The sequence below is a fragment of the Lynx canadensis genome, chromosome C1 (genome assembly GCF_007474595.2).
Source record: "Lynx canadensis isolate LIC74 chromosome C1, mLynCan4.pri.v2, whole genome shotgun sequence".
NCBI lineage: Eukaryota > Metazoa > Chordata > Mammalia > Carnivora > Felidae > Lynx > Lynx canadensis.
Genome location: NC_044310.1, coordinates 49,880,409 through 49,896,365, shown reverse-complemented (window position 1 = coordinate 49,896,365; position 15,957 = coordinate 49,880,409). Strand labels below are relative to the sequence as shown.

Here is a 15,957-nt window from a genome sequence, read left to right as displayed (position 1 = left end):
TTCGTAGGCTGCACGGTCTCTGTTGCAATTACTCAATTCGGCAGCTATGCTTCCAAAGCGGCCACAGATATTACATAAACAGATGAGTGTGGCCGTGTGCCAATTACATTTTTATTTTCAAAAACAGGCCGAAGACTCGATTTAACTTGTGGGCCCCAGTTTGCTGGCCCCTGGTGTAGACCCACATAATTCCTGTTCACTCTCCAAATACTTGCCATGTTCTGCTCATGGGTTGAGCACCTGACAATCACTTTCATCTCTTCCCCATCAAACCCTGTTCTTGTCCTGATCAGCCTTTCGGCTGAAGCCTCACCTTTCGGAAGCTTTCAAAGTAATCAGCTTGCCTTCTGTATTTCAACTAACTACCCATCGCCACTCTTCTTTTCTATGCTGGGAGCTTGTACCTTTTGACCACCTATACCCACTCCTCCCATCCCCCACTGTAGCTCTTTGCTATCTCTCTTCACCATTATTTAACCTGCTTTGGTCTGTGCTAGTTTCCCACACCTGTGTGCGTATAATTTCAAGTTAAACATATGAGTAAAAAAAAAAAAAAAGGGAAAGGTATAATATGAGGACCATGGGCTTTAGAGCCAGATAGGTATAGATTCAAATTCTAGATCTTCCACTTAAACCAGTTATGCCTTAAGTTTCTGAGCTTCTCTCTGACTCAGTATTGCCATCTGTATAATGGGGCTAATAATATCTCATAGATTTGTTGTTAGGATCAAATGAGACAAAGTATATAAGGCACATGGTGTAGTTCTTGACCATGTGGGTAAGTGATCAATCAATAGCTTCTTTTATTGGTTATACTATCATAGGGATGGAGATGAGGATGGGAGATGAATAAATTGAAATTTGTTCCCATTTTCTAAGACCTGTTTGGATCACAGAATACACAAGGGGGAAAGAAAAGTAAGAATAAGAGGTACCTTCTGTTTACCTGTCTCTTGGACAAATAAATACATAAATATTGATGAAAGAGTATGTACTATCAGGGTGGACATGACATAAGCATCTTGAAAAGAAATCTCTAGACAACAAAATGCAAAACAAAACAACAGTAGCAACAACTTTGGTCTAATAGTCATAGATACCATAGATACAATGACCTATGAAGACTCTTTTTGACCAAATATGCTTTGAACCTGTACCTTTGCTTAGATCTCAAACTTTCGACACTTACCCTAGAAACTTACAACTATGGGGCTATCTCCCTCTAGACTCTATTTTTCATTTACATCTACAATCTGTGAGTGTCCATACTGAACTCGCCTTTACCACGTAGACCCCTGCTATCCAAGCACACTTCAGAGCTAACCAGAGTCTACCCATGTCTTCCTCCTGGCCTTCCCAAACCCGAATACAATAGAAATTTCTATCATTCCCTTGAAAGGGCCACCATGTCGGTTTTGGGGAATTGTTTATTGGAGATCTAATACATGTTAAATCTAAAAAAAAAAAGTTTTTAAAGAAGATCTAGAGTACTTTTAAGAAAAATTTGTTATTATTTTTTTTGAAAAATTTCTAACTAGATTAAGGGACTTTTAGTTTTGTTTCTGCCACTACTTGGCTTATGAATATAGGCAACTTCTGGGCGCTTGGGTGGCTCAGTCAGTTAAGCATCTGACGTCAGCTTAGGTCATGATCTCGCAGTTTGTGGGTTCAAGCCCCACATCGGGTTCTGTGCTAACAGCTCAGAGTCTGGAGCCTGCTTTGTATTCTGTGTCTCCTCTCTCTGCCCCTTCCCTGCTCATGCTCTCTCTCTCTCTCTCTCTCTCTCTCTCTCAAAAATAAATAAACGTTAAAATTAAAATTTTTTTTTAAATATAGGCAACTTGTTTCTCTTCCAGTTCTCTCCTCTGCAAAATGAAGAGTCTGAACCCAATTGCTGAGGCTCACCTAGCTTTACATTCCAGTGGAATCTCGTCTCTGGAATTACACACAAATACTGAGTACAACTGGTCCCTAGTGAGAACACTGAAATCTAAAACATCTGAAACAAGGGAGCACATGCCCTTTGAAAGAAATTATTTTTCAAATGTTTCTGAGATATCAAGGTATAGAGTATTTCTGGACTCAGTCTCTAAGACACCCTGACTTTGGGAAGGCTGTAATATTTAGAGCTTTAAGACCTCTGAGTGTGTTTGTTCAAGCTCTGTATGATAGTGCCCCAGCCTTTGGATCCTGACCACCTTCTCTCTAACACGTGATATTTGTGCACTATTTGCCTAGGCTGCCATGATGGCTAAGGTGAGATGTGTTCAAACACCACACAACAGTGATGATTACTGGAAATATGAAGAGGGACTGTTGAGTGAGCAGAGTTGAAAAGAATCCTATTCCATGAAGGGAACGTGAGCTTTTTAAAAAAAAAATTTTTTTTTTTAACGTTTATTCATCTTTGAGAGACAGAGAGAGACAGAGCATGAGTGGGGAAGGGTCAGAGAAAGAGGGAGACACAGAATTCAAAGCAGGCTCCAGGCTCTGAGCCATCAGCACAGAGCCTGACGCGGGGCTCGAACTCACAAACTGCGAGATCATGACCTGAGCCGAAGTCGGAGGCTCAACTGACTGAGCCACCCAGGTGCCTCAGGAATGTGAGCTTCTACATAATATGTAAGCAATCCTACAAAATGAGAGATGAGGAATAAGAAACATGGCAAAACACTGGAGAGAAAAGCAACCCCACAGAATGGACAAGCATGGAGGTTAATGGAAATAGGCAGGGAGTCCTCTAACAACCGGCTGGACGTGCACTGGAATTACAAACTGCAGTCCTGCAAAGGAGAATTTCCCAAGTAAAATCTGCAGGGGTGCTCCAGCCTCTTGGAGGATTACCAAGGGATGGGGCCTGGGTGGTCTGCAAGTGGTCTGCCGACATGGGGGGAAAAAAAGGCAAAAAAACAAGCAAATAAACAACAACAAAAGCCATGATAAACACAAAAGTGTGGGCTGATTTGCGGCATCTCGCTCACCAAACTGTCAGGTTTACATCGGAGTTTAAGCCCCTATTTCTGGGAGATATGTTACTTTCAAAGTGTCCTCCTGAATGCCAAGTATCTTCCTGAATACACCCCGGAGGACTGAAGGGTTTATTCCTACTGTGGTAGACTGCACACACACAGGGAGGAAGTGTGAGAAGAGTCAGTCTGGTGTGTGAAGTCAGGGGTTCACGTTTTGATCCCTGGTTGGGTACCAACCAGCTCTGTGTCAGCCTCCTGGCTTCTTTTACTGCAAGATGGAAACTGTATGGCATGTGTGGGTTTTACAGCTCAACCACCCTGGGCTTGAAATCACCACTCCCTTTCCTAATCTGGGGAAAATTACTGAACATTTCTGAGCCCACCTTTATCTATAAATTGGATAAAACAGCACAGAAGAAAAGATCTGAGACTAGAATTAATTCTAGTACATAGTGGGGCTCACTCACTTAAAAAGTATGTGTTGAGGGGCGCCTGGGTGGCTTGGTTGGTTAAGCATCCAACTTCGGCTCAGGTCATGATCTCACGGCCCGTGAGTTCGAGCCCCGCGTCGGGCTCTGTGCTGATAGCTCAGAGCCTGGAGCCTGTTTCAGATTCTGTGTCTCCCTCTCTCTCTGCCCCTCCCCTGTTCATGCTCTGTCTCTCTCTGTCCCAAAAATAAATAAATGTTAAAAAAAAAATTAAAAAAAAAAAGTATGTGTTGAGAATCAGCTCTGTGCTAGATAGTGTATTAGACTGTGGGTTATTCATTCTTCTTAGCATTTTTTTTTTTTTAGAATAAATTAGGATACGTGAGAAATAATCAGGATCATACAATGCAATGTGGCAACATGAGATAACTGGGAATCAAGAGTTGAACTGTTTTCAACTGTTTTCACGGACCCGGAGTTTCATGGCATGGGCTAATAGTCACTTTCTAGGACCTGACCTTACCTGCGCTCTTCAAGTCCTAACTGCAGGAGTAAGTCACTTTGGCTGGTGAGAAAGTCTGGAAACAGAGCTCTTATGGTTTTTATTTGGGGGGAGGGGATACCTATCCTTCCCTCAGCCTCAGTCTATGTATTTAGAGTGGCCTTAACCCTACCCCCTGGCTCCACAGGTAAGCATGCAACTCAGGCTACGCCAATAAGAAACCCCTTTATCTTTTAAACATAAGGATTGTTCCAAAAGTGACCCAAGCGAATGACCCAAACCGGGACAATCAGAGCCATAAGCATCCAGGAGTAGAACCTTTCCTAGATCTATTGTGAAAAGGCTGTTCTCTTTTCCTTGGGATTGTTAAATTGGTGAGAATTAAGCCTGGAGCTGCTCACATCATTAATGCCACAGTCCGAAGAGATTCAGCCTAAGAATGAAGTTCACACAGAAGACAGCAGAGCTGAGGGGAGAGAACAACATACAGCTTTCTGAAGGTATCACCTGAGCTTCTGGATCCAGCTCTACCTGAAGCCAAAAACCCCTAGACTTTTTGGTTACAGGCACCACCAGTCCGTGATTTTCTTTCAGAGCAGTAGAGGGATGGTTAAGGAAGTTGGATATGTTTCTCTCACTGACAAGAATATTTCACGTGAAAGAGTCTATATTAACATATCTTCAAAGCCATTCATTACAGGGTATGCAGTAATTCTGCAACTTTTCATGGTGTTCAGGAACTTGGATTTGGGAAGATCTGGAGATATCCCTCAGGGATGCCAAGGTTTTCTAAATTCATATTGCATGCCAATAGAAGGGACCCCCACAAATACTTTACATACCTGTGCTATATTATCGCTTTCTTGAATTCCCCTCTCATTAATCTCATCACACTAATAGTAATCTGTTTCATATCTGTCTGTTTTATTAGACTGCAGGCACAGGACTTGTCTGGTTTGCTCATCAGGGCCTAGCACACTGCTTGGTGGATGGGAAGTGCTCAATAATTATATGCTGAGTTGATTCCTATCAACAACAGACTCTTGCGAACAAAAACGGTGCTTAACTTTAGCAAGAGCCATGCCTGAATGAAGACATGTCAAAGTGAAGTCTCTACCATGGCTGAAGGGCTACCCATCCCGGGAGGGAGCTATTTATTGCCCCACTGGGGAGATTCCCCTATTCTCCCAGTGTGATGGGGTAACCAGGCTGGTGCACTTCCCTGGGACCACATCTCCTGGTCTGGGCACATGAGGCTCCTCCCGGGGAGGACCCATGAGAGCAGGTAGAAGACAACTGGGGAGGAGGAGTGGGGAATGAAGGAAGTAAGGACCCTCTCAAGAGAACCACATTCAAAGTGAGGATAAAAGACATCCCAGAGGTGGTGAACATTTCGTGACATCCTTGTGACAGTACCCAGCACTTTCCATATGTCATTTCACTTCTTCCTCCTCCTCCTCCTCCTCATGCTTTAAAGTTCTGTACGGGTGGGAAAACAAAAGGCAGGCAGAAGACAGGTGACTAGTTCAAGCACACGCGGATCCCAAGTGGCCAGCCAGGATCCGAATTCTATTCTGGCCGACTCTACGGCCCATGCACTTTTCACTGCACTCCGCTGCTCCCACTTGAATTATTTTTTGGAGGTCAACCGGTTTATTTCCTTTCAGCAGTGTTTGTTCTCGGGTCCCTTATTATTGTATTGCAACCTGGCAACTCTGATGTTGCTCATGGGTGTTTTGCACATAAGAAAAAGGAAGCGTTTGATGGGGGGGGAAAGGCAACCGCAATTTAATATGAAGAAATGGCACATGTCAAATGTAAATTTACTGTGGAAATATACATTTTAAAAACCATTCTATACGCGTGATTAAGTACACTAATTTCAACACTACAAAGGGTGCAGCATGAAATAGGTGATCTCTGTGATACTGCAACCACATTAATAGGGCCGTACATTCCCATTTCAAATATCAGTGCTCACCCCCCTCTGCCTACATGGATGATAAGCTGATACTACATAAACATTGTTAAAGCCACAGTTCCATGCTACAGTAATTCACTTAACTTTAACATGATTTATGGTTCTGTCAATAGGGGAGGTTGAAAACCGTGCACGGAAGCTTCAATGTGAGCTTCATATTTAAAACAGCAATTGTGTGCATGTGTGCGTGGGTGTGTGTGTGACAGAAGAAAACATTCCACATAAAGAGGAGGTACGAGTCCAATATTGACTTTGTTACTCTACTCCGAAAAAAAAAGGAAAATAAAGGAGTCCAAAACATGGAATCAACGTTACATTAAGCTACACCAAGAAGAAAGAACTGATAGGGATTCAGCTGATTACGTGATTTATAGTTCAAGCGATACCAGGAAGTCTTATCAATGAGAGGATTTCAAAGCAACCTTGCTCAGAACCACTGCCTTCACCATGTGTGCACATGTGGGTCTATGGTGGGGGTGCGGGTGGGGGGGAGGTAGAGAGGGAGGGAAAGACGGAGAGAGCGATGGAGACAGGTGGAGAGAAAGGGGCAAACAATCCCAAGGGAGGGCAGCTTCACGATGAGTTTAAATCTAGGCCCACGTGGTTAATCACCCTACTTTTCTCTCTGGCACTCCACCTGGGGGCCTTTTGCCTCTTTAAGAGATTAAGGAGTCAACTGGTCTTTCTCCTGTAACCTGTCCTCCTTGGGACCACATATTAGCAGGATTCCCCTACAGAAGAGCTCTCTTTAGAAGTTTGCTGCCGGGATGACAAATTAACCCAGCAGGGTGTCCCACACATCTATCTCGGTACAAATTATTAGTGTAATAGAGCTTTTAGTTATGCATTTATCTAGTAATTATTGAATGGCGACACAGAACCAAGCTGAGCAGCCATGGCCTTTTATGAGGTTCGCTCGGTGGGTGGCCTTACAGTTAATTTAGGATAGTTTTCCACTAAGCAGTTCACTTGCAGACAAATTAGCTAAACAGCCTTCTCCTTTAAATATTTTCCATGTCATAGTGAAACTCTTTACAATACAGTAAAGGTACAGTTTTAATTACACGCTTCCTGACTTTTGTTTAGTTGTAGTTTTAAAACATTTGCTGGCACTGTTTTTTCCTTCGGCTGGGCAGTAATAGCTGGTTGTAAGTATCTGGCTAATGAATTTAATAATTTCCTGAACTGGGACTTAAAGGGCCTTCACTAAAAAGCTGCTTTTCCTCCTTACCTTCCAGATCCTTCAAATCCCACCGGCCGTGTTTCCCACTAGGCTGGACACCAGCACTTGAGCTTAACTTTGACCAGTGTTCACAAGCCCTCTTACTTGTCTTTCAGTGCACTTCAGAGGTAGTGTTCTTAGGCCCATGATGCCTCCATTTGAAAATCAATTCTGGCAATTCCTATTGTACAGTGACAATGTAATGTCTTCTCAAATGGCATACTCCACTAATAAATAAACACCTTGCATCTGTTGGCAGATTATTTCAGCACCTTGTTAGCAACAGGTACTTAATTGCTTCTCGTTTCCCTGAGATGATTCAATTGCACTAAACCAGGAGAGGCAAATTAGATTCAGGTCCTTTGAAAGGAGCACCGTTCTACAACTAAGTTAAAAGCTTTCCTAAGAGGCAAAGAAGTTTGCAGACCACTTAGGTACTGGGGGGGGGGGCGGGGAGGGGGCTATGCCAAGGGACAGGTCCCACGGTTATGGTGGTGATAAAGGGGGTATGTCTTCTTGTGGGTCCTTTACTTGAACAAAGAGAAACTGTAACCTTACAGCAGATAATCATTTTGAGCTCAGTATTCCTCTTAATGCTCATCAAGTAGAAGCTCTGCATGAAGACAAAGCAAATATATATTGAGCATTTTATTCACTACGCAAAGCATCTCCCTAAATGCTACCAAATACATGCTCTTGAATATTCTATTATTATTACACATGGGGGATGGAAAGGACTCCCTGTTATTCCCAAACTTTCTGTGTGCCTTCAATCAAATCCATGCAATCACTCATTTATTCAACAAATATTTGTTGAGTGTCTTCCTTACGCCAGGCACGAGGCTGAGGGACACAGATAGGAAGAATAAAGCCATAGTTCCTGCTCTAATGGGCCCTGCCATCTAGTGATAAGTGTTGCCTTCATATTTTACCTCTCCTTCCTTCCTCCTCTATTATTGTCTATGGATCTACACTCCTCCAACCTTTCCTGGTGACCTCAGCTTCCTGGAAGGTGATCTGAATTCTCATAATTCTCTGCAGTATGTTTTTCTTGGCCACACTGTGAGATATTGTTAACTGCAGACCCTCAGACATTTCATCACTGAGAGCAGGATTCCTGCTTGAATCATGAGGATCATAGACTTAGGTTTATAGAGCATATATGCTTCTGCCTACCTCTCCAAACCGAAACTGGCATGACTCTTTGAAAGCCGCACGATAAATCTTTGGTTTATATGGCTATTGTTTTAGCACATCTTATGTATATTTTCGGTACTAGGGCAATTTTTTAAATGTTTATTTATTTTGAGAGGGAGAGAGCAAGAGAGTGCACAAGTAGGGGAGAAGCAGAGGGAGAGGGGGACAGAGTATACCAAGAGGCTCTGTGCCGACAGCAGAGAGCCCGATGTGGGGCTCAAACCCACAAACCGTGAGGTCATGATCTGAGCCGAAGTCAGGCATTTAACCAACTGAGACACTCAGGCACCCCAGGACAATTTTACTTCTAAACTGCGTTCGTTGTATATGTTTTTTGACTCCTAAAGAAGTGGGCAGTTTAGTCTCATGCTCACATCGTGTATGTCTTTTAATTCCTCAGTACTTAGTTGTAGAAAAGCATGACTTGTTTGCTGTTGCTTTGTTTGGTGTGTTTGCAATTAGAAGGTACCCTGCTGGAGAACGGGGGCTAAGTCTTATGCCTCTTTGGACTCTCACAGTGCCAAATGCCACAGAGGTCTCTGTCAGGATGCCCTTGTCCCCGACAACACCTGTGCTTCCCTTGTCACAGTAATACAACTGCTAGCTTTCTTGTTCCGTCATCCACCGAGAGGTCAGCACTCTCCAGCCAGAGTCCAAGCTGCTCGTGTTCACTCTATTCAGCAACTGGTAGAGCCCCTTGTACACACTGTTAAGTGCTTGATAAATATTTGTGGAAAAAAATTAATGGGTCCCCAGACAGTAATGGGAGTCTGCAAGTCGATTTTAATACTGAAAAAGTCACACTGTAGAGCTAGTCAGGGAATACGGTGGAGTGAAACAGGGCCAGACGCTTGAGAGGGCTACTTGTAAATGTTTCTCCAGATGAGGACAATGTCTGAAGTATCTCTTTTGCGTCTATGCTGCAACATGGCACAGTTGAAGAGGATTTCGTGCAGTCCTCACGTTTTCATAGGAATTAGCACATCTTCAGGCATGAGCTGAAGAGGTATGCCTGAGTGACTCAGCTTACCTCAAGTGCTCAAGTTGAGATACCCTAAGACACCTCTAATGAAATCAGATATGGTCTCTAGATTTTGAACTTCTTCAACTTGACCACTCCTTTTTTTTTTTTAAACAGTAAATGTATGCTTGGCAAAAAAAAAAAAAAAAAAAAAAAAAAAATCTAATAAAGTTGCTTGTTACTGTTAAAACAACAACAAAAAAAGTCACACTGACCTCAAAAATTGTTTTTTGAAGTGATTTGCATCTAACAGAAATCCTACATTACCAGTAGCAAGGATTTGTGGGCTAATAAAAAAAGGTCACATGATATGTTTATGGCTGTTATTAAAAAACTCAGTGTGATAACATGGGTTATGTCATGCTTATCAAAAGATCTAAATGGCTATGTTATGTCTTACTAATAAAAAAATGTGAAAACAAATTAATTGTTTAAATAAATGCAGTTTATTTCTCCCAGTGGGTAGAAAAAGGCAGCACCTACAGATATAGTGGTAAAGGCACTGAGTTGGAGACTCGATTTCTATTCTTGGCTGAGATCTCTCTCATCTGCAAGAATAATGTGGAATAGTTACTAACTGCTAACCAGCAGACTTCTCCGCTACTTAGCTACTTATAAAGCCCCCTTTTATACAGAGTGGCAATATGTTCAGCTTAAAAATATATATATATATAGGGGCGCCTGGGTGGCGCAGTCGGTTAAGCGTCCGACTTCAGCCAGGTCACGATCTCGCGGTCCGTGAGTTCGAGCCCCGCGTCGGGCTCTGGGCTCATGGCTCGGAGCCTGGAGCCTGCTTCCGATTCTGTGTCTCCCTCTCTCTCTGCCCCTCGCCCGTTCATGCTCTGTCTCTCTCTGTCCCAAAAATAAATAAACGTTGAAAAAAAAAATTAAAAAAAAAATATATATATATTTTTCCCAGCCTCCCTTGCAGCTAGAGGTGATCTTGTGGAATACACAGTTCTGGCCATGCAGCCTAACATTCTGCAAAAGGTAGCAGAATGAGCTGGCTTTTCTTTCTGCTTGGAATGCTAGTGTAAAGCAGGAGTGCAGTGGCCACATTGTGACCATGAGGTCACAGCATGAGGATGGACACAACTGACTACAGCAAGGCTAAAAGAAGAAATCTCAATCCTTGGACTCGAACGGTCCTGAGTCACATACTTGTTTTTATATGAGAAAAAATATGACCTGTTTGGTGAGATTTTCTATTACTTGCAGTCAAACGCATTCTTAGCTGATACAGGAAATGAATTAGACCAGATTTCCAGGGCACTCTTCTGAAAGTCTGCGGTTCTAGGGGAAGCTCCGTAAGTGCTTACTCGCTAATTACTTTCAACCTCTGCCTTGAGATGTGGACAGTGCCTGTCCCTCTCCATTTCTAAATTCCCTAGAGCACAGAGCTGTTTTACTTAGTGTAAAGCATTCAATTAAATGAAATACTTAAATTAAGTATCGTTCATTAGCTTGTTTTTGAAAATAGCAAAGATTTTAGGCAGACACCTAAAGACAAACTTTCAAGGAACTCTAAAATATTACTGCTCCAAATTTAAAGGACAAATTTACAACTGTTTAAAAAGCAAAGGGAAGACTTGTTTAAAAAGCAAAGGTTTTTTTTCGATTATCATAAATCAAACTGTCGTGATTAAATACTTTGTTATGGCTGAAATTTTGAGTGCTGGCAAAAGAAAGTTTTTGAAAGCCCAATCATTCAGCTTAAAGTACACAATAATTGTAATAATATACAATGACATGTAGATGCTTTTATGGAAACTTAATGTCTTCTCCACTCCCCAGGGTATTCCAAAATGCTTTAACCCCTTTACTTAATTTTAACTACATAGGTGGCCAAGTATTCTTCCCATGATACAGATGGCCAAACTGAGACCACAAGGTTAAATGATTTATCAAAGCCACAAAGAAAGCCAATATTAGAGAGGGGATTTGTTTAAAAAAACAAACACACACATATTTCTACCTTCATGATGTACATAGGGAAGTGATTAGACTAGCATAAAATACGAAAAACCATAGTTTCCATGTCAAAGTTTTACTCATATAATCTTATAAAGGTTTTCTTCCCCATCGTGGACATTCCTTATATACATATTTTTAATTTTTTTTAAACATTTATTTATTATTGATAGAGAGACACAGAGCATGAGCAGGGGAGGGACTGAGAGATGGGGAGACACAGAATCTGAAGCAGGCTCCAGGCTCTGAGCTGTTAGCACAGAGCCTGACGCGGGGCTCGAACTAACAAACCTCGAGATCATGACCTGAGATGAAGTCGGATGCTTAACCGACGGAGCCACCCAGGCGCCCCCGTGGACATTCCTTATAAAGAAGCCCTGCATAAACTATTAGCCATTTATCACCCTTAGTTCTTGTGAAGCAATGGGATCTTGTCAGTGTGGGGGAGGGGATGATGTCTTTTGTGTACATTTATGTGCAATCTGATACTTTTTATTTATTCAACCAATATTTGAGCATAATATCCATTGCATGAGACACAATGAAGGCAATAAAAAGTGCAAGTTATAGATCCTCCCTTTCAAAGGTTTCATGCTACGAGAACGACAAGGCATGTACATTAATAACAAAGCAAGGCACCAGTGGAGGAAATCTGTAGACATGAAAGGCTATGGGACTTCACAGAGCGTGAGGGGATGGCAGCCTGTGTGGAGCTAAGGGTTTTCATGTAAAAATTGTACTTGCACCGGTCTTGGGATGGGCAAAATGTTGATAGGTGAAAGCAAGAGGGACGACATGAAAATTTTCAAAGCCTGGGTGAAAATGGGTGATTGAACTGTTTGTATGACTTGAGTACATGTTCTATTTCCAGGTACTGGGCAAACAACTGCAAACACATGATTTCATTTGCTCCCGAGACAACATGATTCTCTTGAGGCAGAGATTACAATCTCCAATTTATAGAGGAGGAAGCTATGACTCAGAGAAGTAAAGCACTGTACCAGGTTGACACGGTTGGTAGAAGTGGTGGAGACAGGATTCAGACACTGGTCCGTTTGACCCCCATGCCTTTATGCTTACCCACTATACAATGCTGCCTCCCTCACGGCCCTATTTTTCTGCACTTGCTTTGAACTTTCAAAGAGAGGTTTCCTTTGTAACAACTGGCCATCAAATTTCCAAATGTGGCTTATATCTGTAGTCAAAAATAGGGCCACTGTTTTTTAAGCACGGTGACCTTGCTTTGCTGTTGCTCTGTTAAAATATCACCTCTGGCCTGAGCACTGAGATATGTCACACAGTTATTGTTTATGAACTGGGGTTTGTCTAGTCAAGGTATTTTAAGACATTTTTAAAGAAGGCAGCAGAATCCTTGCAATCTGAGTCCTACCCAGAGGTGAATACACCATGTGATTCTGAGCAAGGGTGCAGTAAACAACCCCACCCCCTTCCCCCATCCCTGTGCTCTAGGACCCTTTCTCTTCCTCCAGGCCCTTTGAAGTTCTACTGTCTGTCTGGATTCTCTATAATGATTTACTGATTTGGGTTATGGCAACTCTTTACAATAAAAGGAACATGTGAGGTTGAAGTCTCCTTTATGTACACGTCACATTTATTCCACGCTGGCTTGTTCGGTCAGACTCTCTCTTTCAGTTTGGCCTCATCTTCCTAAAATATCAACTTTTAATCCTGTGATCCCATTCCAAGCATTAGCTTTCCAACTGGTTCAGAGAAGAATAAAGGACAATATGGCACCTGCAGCAAATATTTCTCAGACAGCCAGACGCTCAATGCCAACCCTAAAAAATATCTTAGCCCCAAAATGTCTCGTGTTAGCCCATCTCCGCTCAGATTCTTGCCACAACAACACCACTAAAGAGTTCCATCTACGTTATTCCAATTCCCTTTACCAGACCACTAAGGGGGGGCAGGGTGCAATAAGAATGGGTACCTGAGTAGATTTTCCAGAAAGGAGAACCGAGGATACTGGGAACCATCTTGAATTCTGGTGAAAACAAAGAATCTTTGGTATTTCATAATTCTTAAACTAGGTGTCTCTTTTCCTCATAAACACTGTTCACGCTATGAATATAAGATCAAAGCTCATTGTTCTGAAGGCTAGGGAGGTCCACTCTGGTTCAACCCAGCATGGGCTGTTTCAGCAAATATGTTTAAGTATGTAGCATGAAGAAGGTCCCAATCTTGGCACTCACAGGTAAACAGTGGAATTGTTTTAATAATTGTAAAACTACAGCTTTAAGGCAAGACACATAGAAGGCACTCAATATTTACTGGATAAATGGTAATATATGCACATCGCTTTATGCTCCTCAGAGTCTCTACAAATACTGTCTTACCGTGTTTCTACATAAGCATAGGCAGCTGGGAGGAAAAGTTCTTTCAACAATAGTATTGGCCCATTTTACTGGTGAGGACATTAAAAAATCCACAAGATAAGTGGAAAGGCAAAGAGGCACCTTACCCAGATATCCTGATTGCTGCCATATTATTCTTCCCAAATCCTTATTACTTTGCTACACCATGAATCTTTCCTCTGCTTGGAATGCCTTCCATTCACATAAGCAACTTTTTAAGATTTGACTTCAATGCTATCTATATTTTGAAATCTCTTTATTAGGTAAAAAGCGGTAATAGCACGTTCCACATTATCTTCTGAATGCTTATTTCCTTGTATCTCTCTCTGCCCTAGACTGTATGCTTTATGAGGACAGGAACCACTGAACTCCCATGACAGGCACTCAGGGAACTGTTGTTGAATGAATGAATGAAACTCCATAGTCCCCTCCTCTGAGTTCCTGCAGAAATTTCTACTTTTAACATTCATTTAGCATTTAGAATGACCATAAAAAAGATAAGAAACATCACATGCCTTATCTCCATGAGACCAAAAATCTTCTGACTAAAAGGACTTCACATCTTTTATTTTCCACCACAGTTGAGATGCTTAATGACTATGAGGATAATATCATAATACTACCCCCATTTAAACAGACTCATTTTGGGACTGTATAATCCAACTCAGATGCAAGGTTTTCAAGTCAGAAAAAAATACGTATGTTGCCTTTCTAATTATAACACACACACACACACACACACACACACACACGCATGCACACCACACAATTGAAAATAGTAAGAAATCTTGAGAAAATTCTATCAAGATCACATGTTTAAAGATGGAGCATGTACGTTTTCATAATTGTAAATATAGTAATTGCTTCACAAAATAGTCCAAATACTTGTTTTCTTCAATGTGATTTCTGCACGTGTGTGCTGGCCGGCCCTCTCAACTTCCATACTTCCCTGAGATGCACCCAGAGTATTCATAAAGGGATTCAGATTTGTGGGTCTCACTTTGAGATTAATGCAAGAAATATCAGTTTCCCCAGGTGTATGTTAAGGTAGACAAGAGACCGTAACTTTCTAGGCTGTTTTATAACACCAGCTGGTAGATCACAGACCTACCTAAATGATGATCTGATGGAAGAAAGTAAACGTGGTTACAGTTATTCATACTCCTACTGTGGGGAGTTTCATAAACAAACTAATAAATATTTTCATCTTGCAATAAGATCGAGTTAAGTGATTTGCTGACATTCTCTTGAGGTTTAAAGCCTGTCTTTAATGCGAAATACAAATCATATTTCTTGTGGACACATTTTAATAATAAACTTAAAAGCACACGGGACAAAAATAATGAAAACATTGCAATGAAAACCAGACAAACTATCTACCACTTCAAAAGGAGTGAGTGAAGACTGCTCGTCAACACCGTGATGCAAACAATCTCAATGCAAAATGCCACATATTGAAATCAGGTTTCAAGGAAAGGGAATCAGCAGGGATGAGAGAATGAAAAACAGCTTATTACATGCAAACAGGTAACTAACTACAGGAAAATACACTCACCTAACCCACCCCCCCACACATCCCCCACACACCCACACACACACCCACACTCACACCCACACACACACTTCTTTTGTACAACCTGTAGGACAGATTTGATTTTGGTTCGGTTCCAATTACCTCCCACCTCTCTGCAATATCCCTCCGGTAATGAGAGGTTTTGGTCCCTTTTTGGCCTTAGGTACAGATCAAGGCTTTGGTGCCAAAGCTGTTCCCAAGGATGAGAAATTGGAACACTCACTGCCCTCAGGAGCATTCTGGGAGAGGCCTTCTTGTCTCTCACTTTGCTACCCTTGCTCCCGAGGCCATGATCTAAGCGCGACCAAGGGAGCCCGTGGAGCAGCTCACCTCTGGGTCCTGTAATGACAGGTCGGTGATGCTGTGTGAATGCCGTTCCCAGGGAGGAGGTCTGCGAAGGGGAGGGGCTGCTGAAACCAGACTTCTCCGACTTCTTCAGTGTGGTTGGAGATGGCATTCCTGGCAAGAAGGATGGAGTGATAAGCACACTTTAATTCATGGCACGACAGCTTGTACAACCTAAAAGATAAAACTGAAAGAATTAAAAAAAGAAATCCACCTGTGAGCGCAAAATTTGTTCTGAATTGCTTTGAATTTGTCATGGGAACAAAACAGGTGACAAAATGGTTCCCTGATAAATCCGACTATAACTGATTTCAACTTATTTTACTAAATCGCAGTCCATTTTGGCATTATTGATCTTTCTAATTACAGAGGG

The 15,957-nt window shown here is 42.0% G+C and overlaps 1 protein-coding gene across 4 annotated transcripts in view; it reads right to left on the bottom strand.

Moving 5' to 3' along the window:
- The window catches only part of NFIA (nuclear factor I A), a 377,477-nt gene that overhangs the window by 65,381 nt on the left and 296,139 nt on the right, over nucleotides 1-15,957 (bottom strand). For all 4 annotated transcript variants that reach the window (XM_030324297.1, XM_030324295.1, XM_030324298.1 and 1 more), the window contains exon 7: nucleotides 15,570-15,698. In XM_030324297.1, coding sequence (XP_030180157.1) covers nucleotides 15,570-15,698 — 129 coding nt within the window. The remainder of the gene's footprint in view (nucleotides 1-15,569; nucleotides 15,699-15,957) is intronic.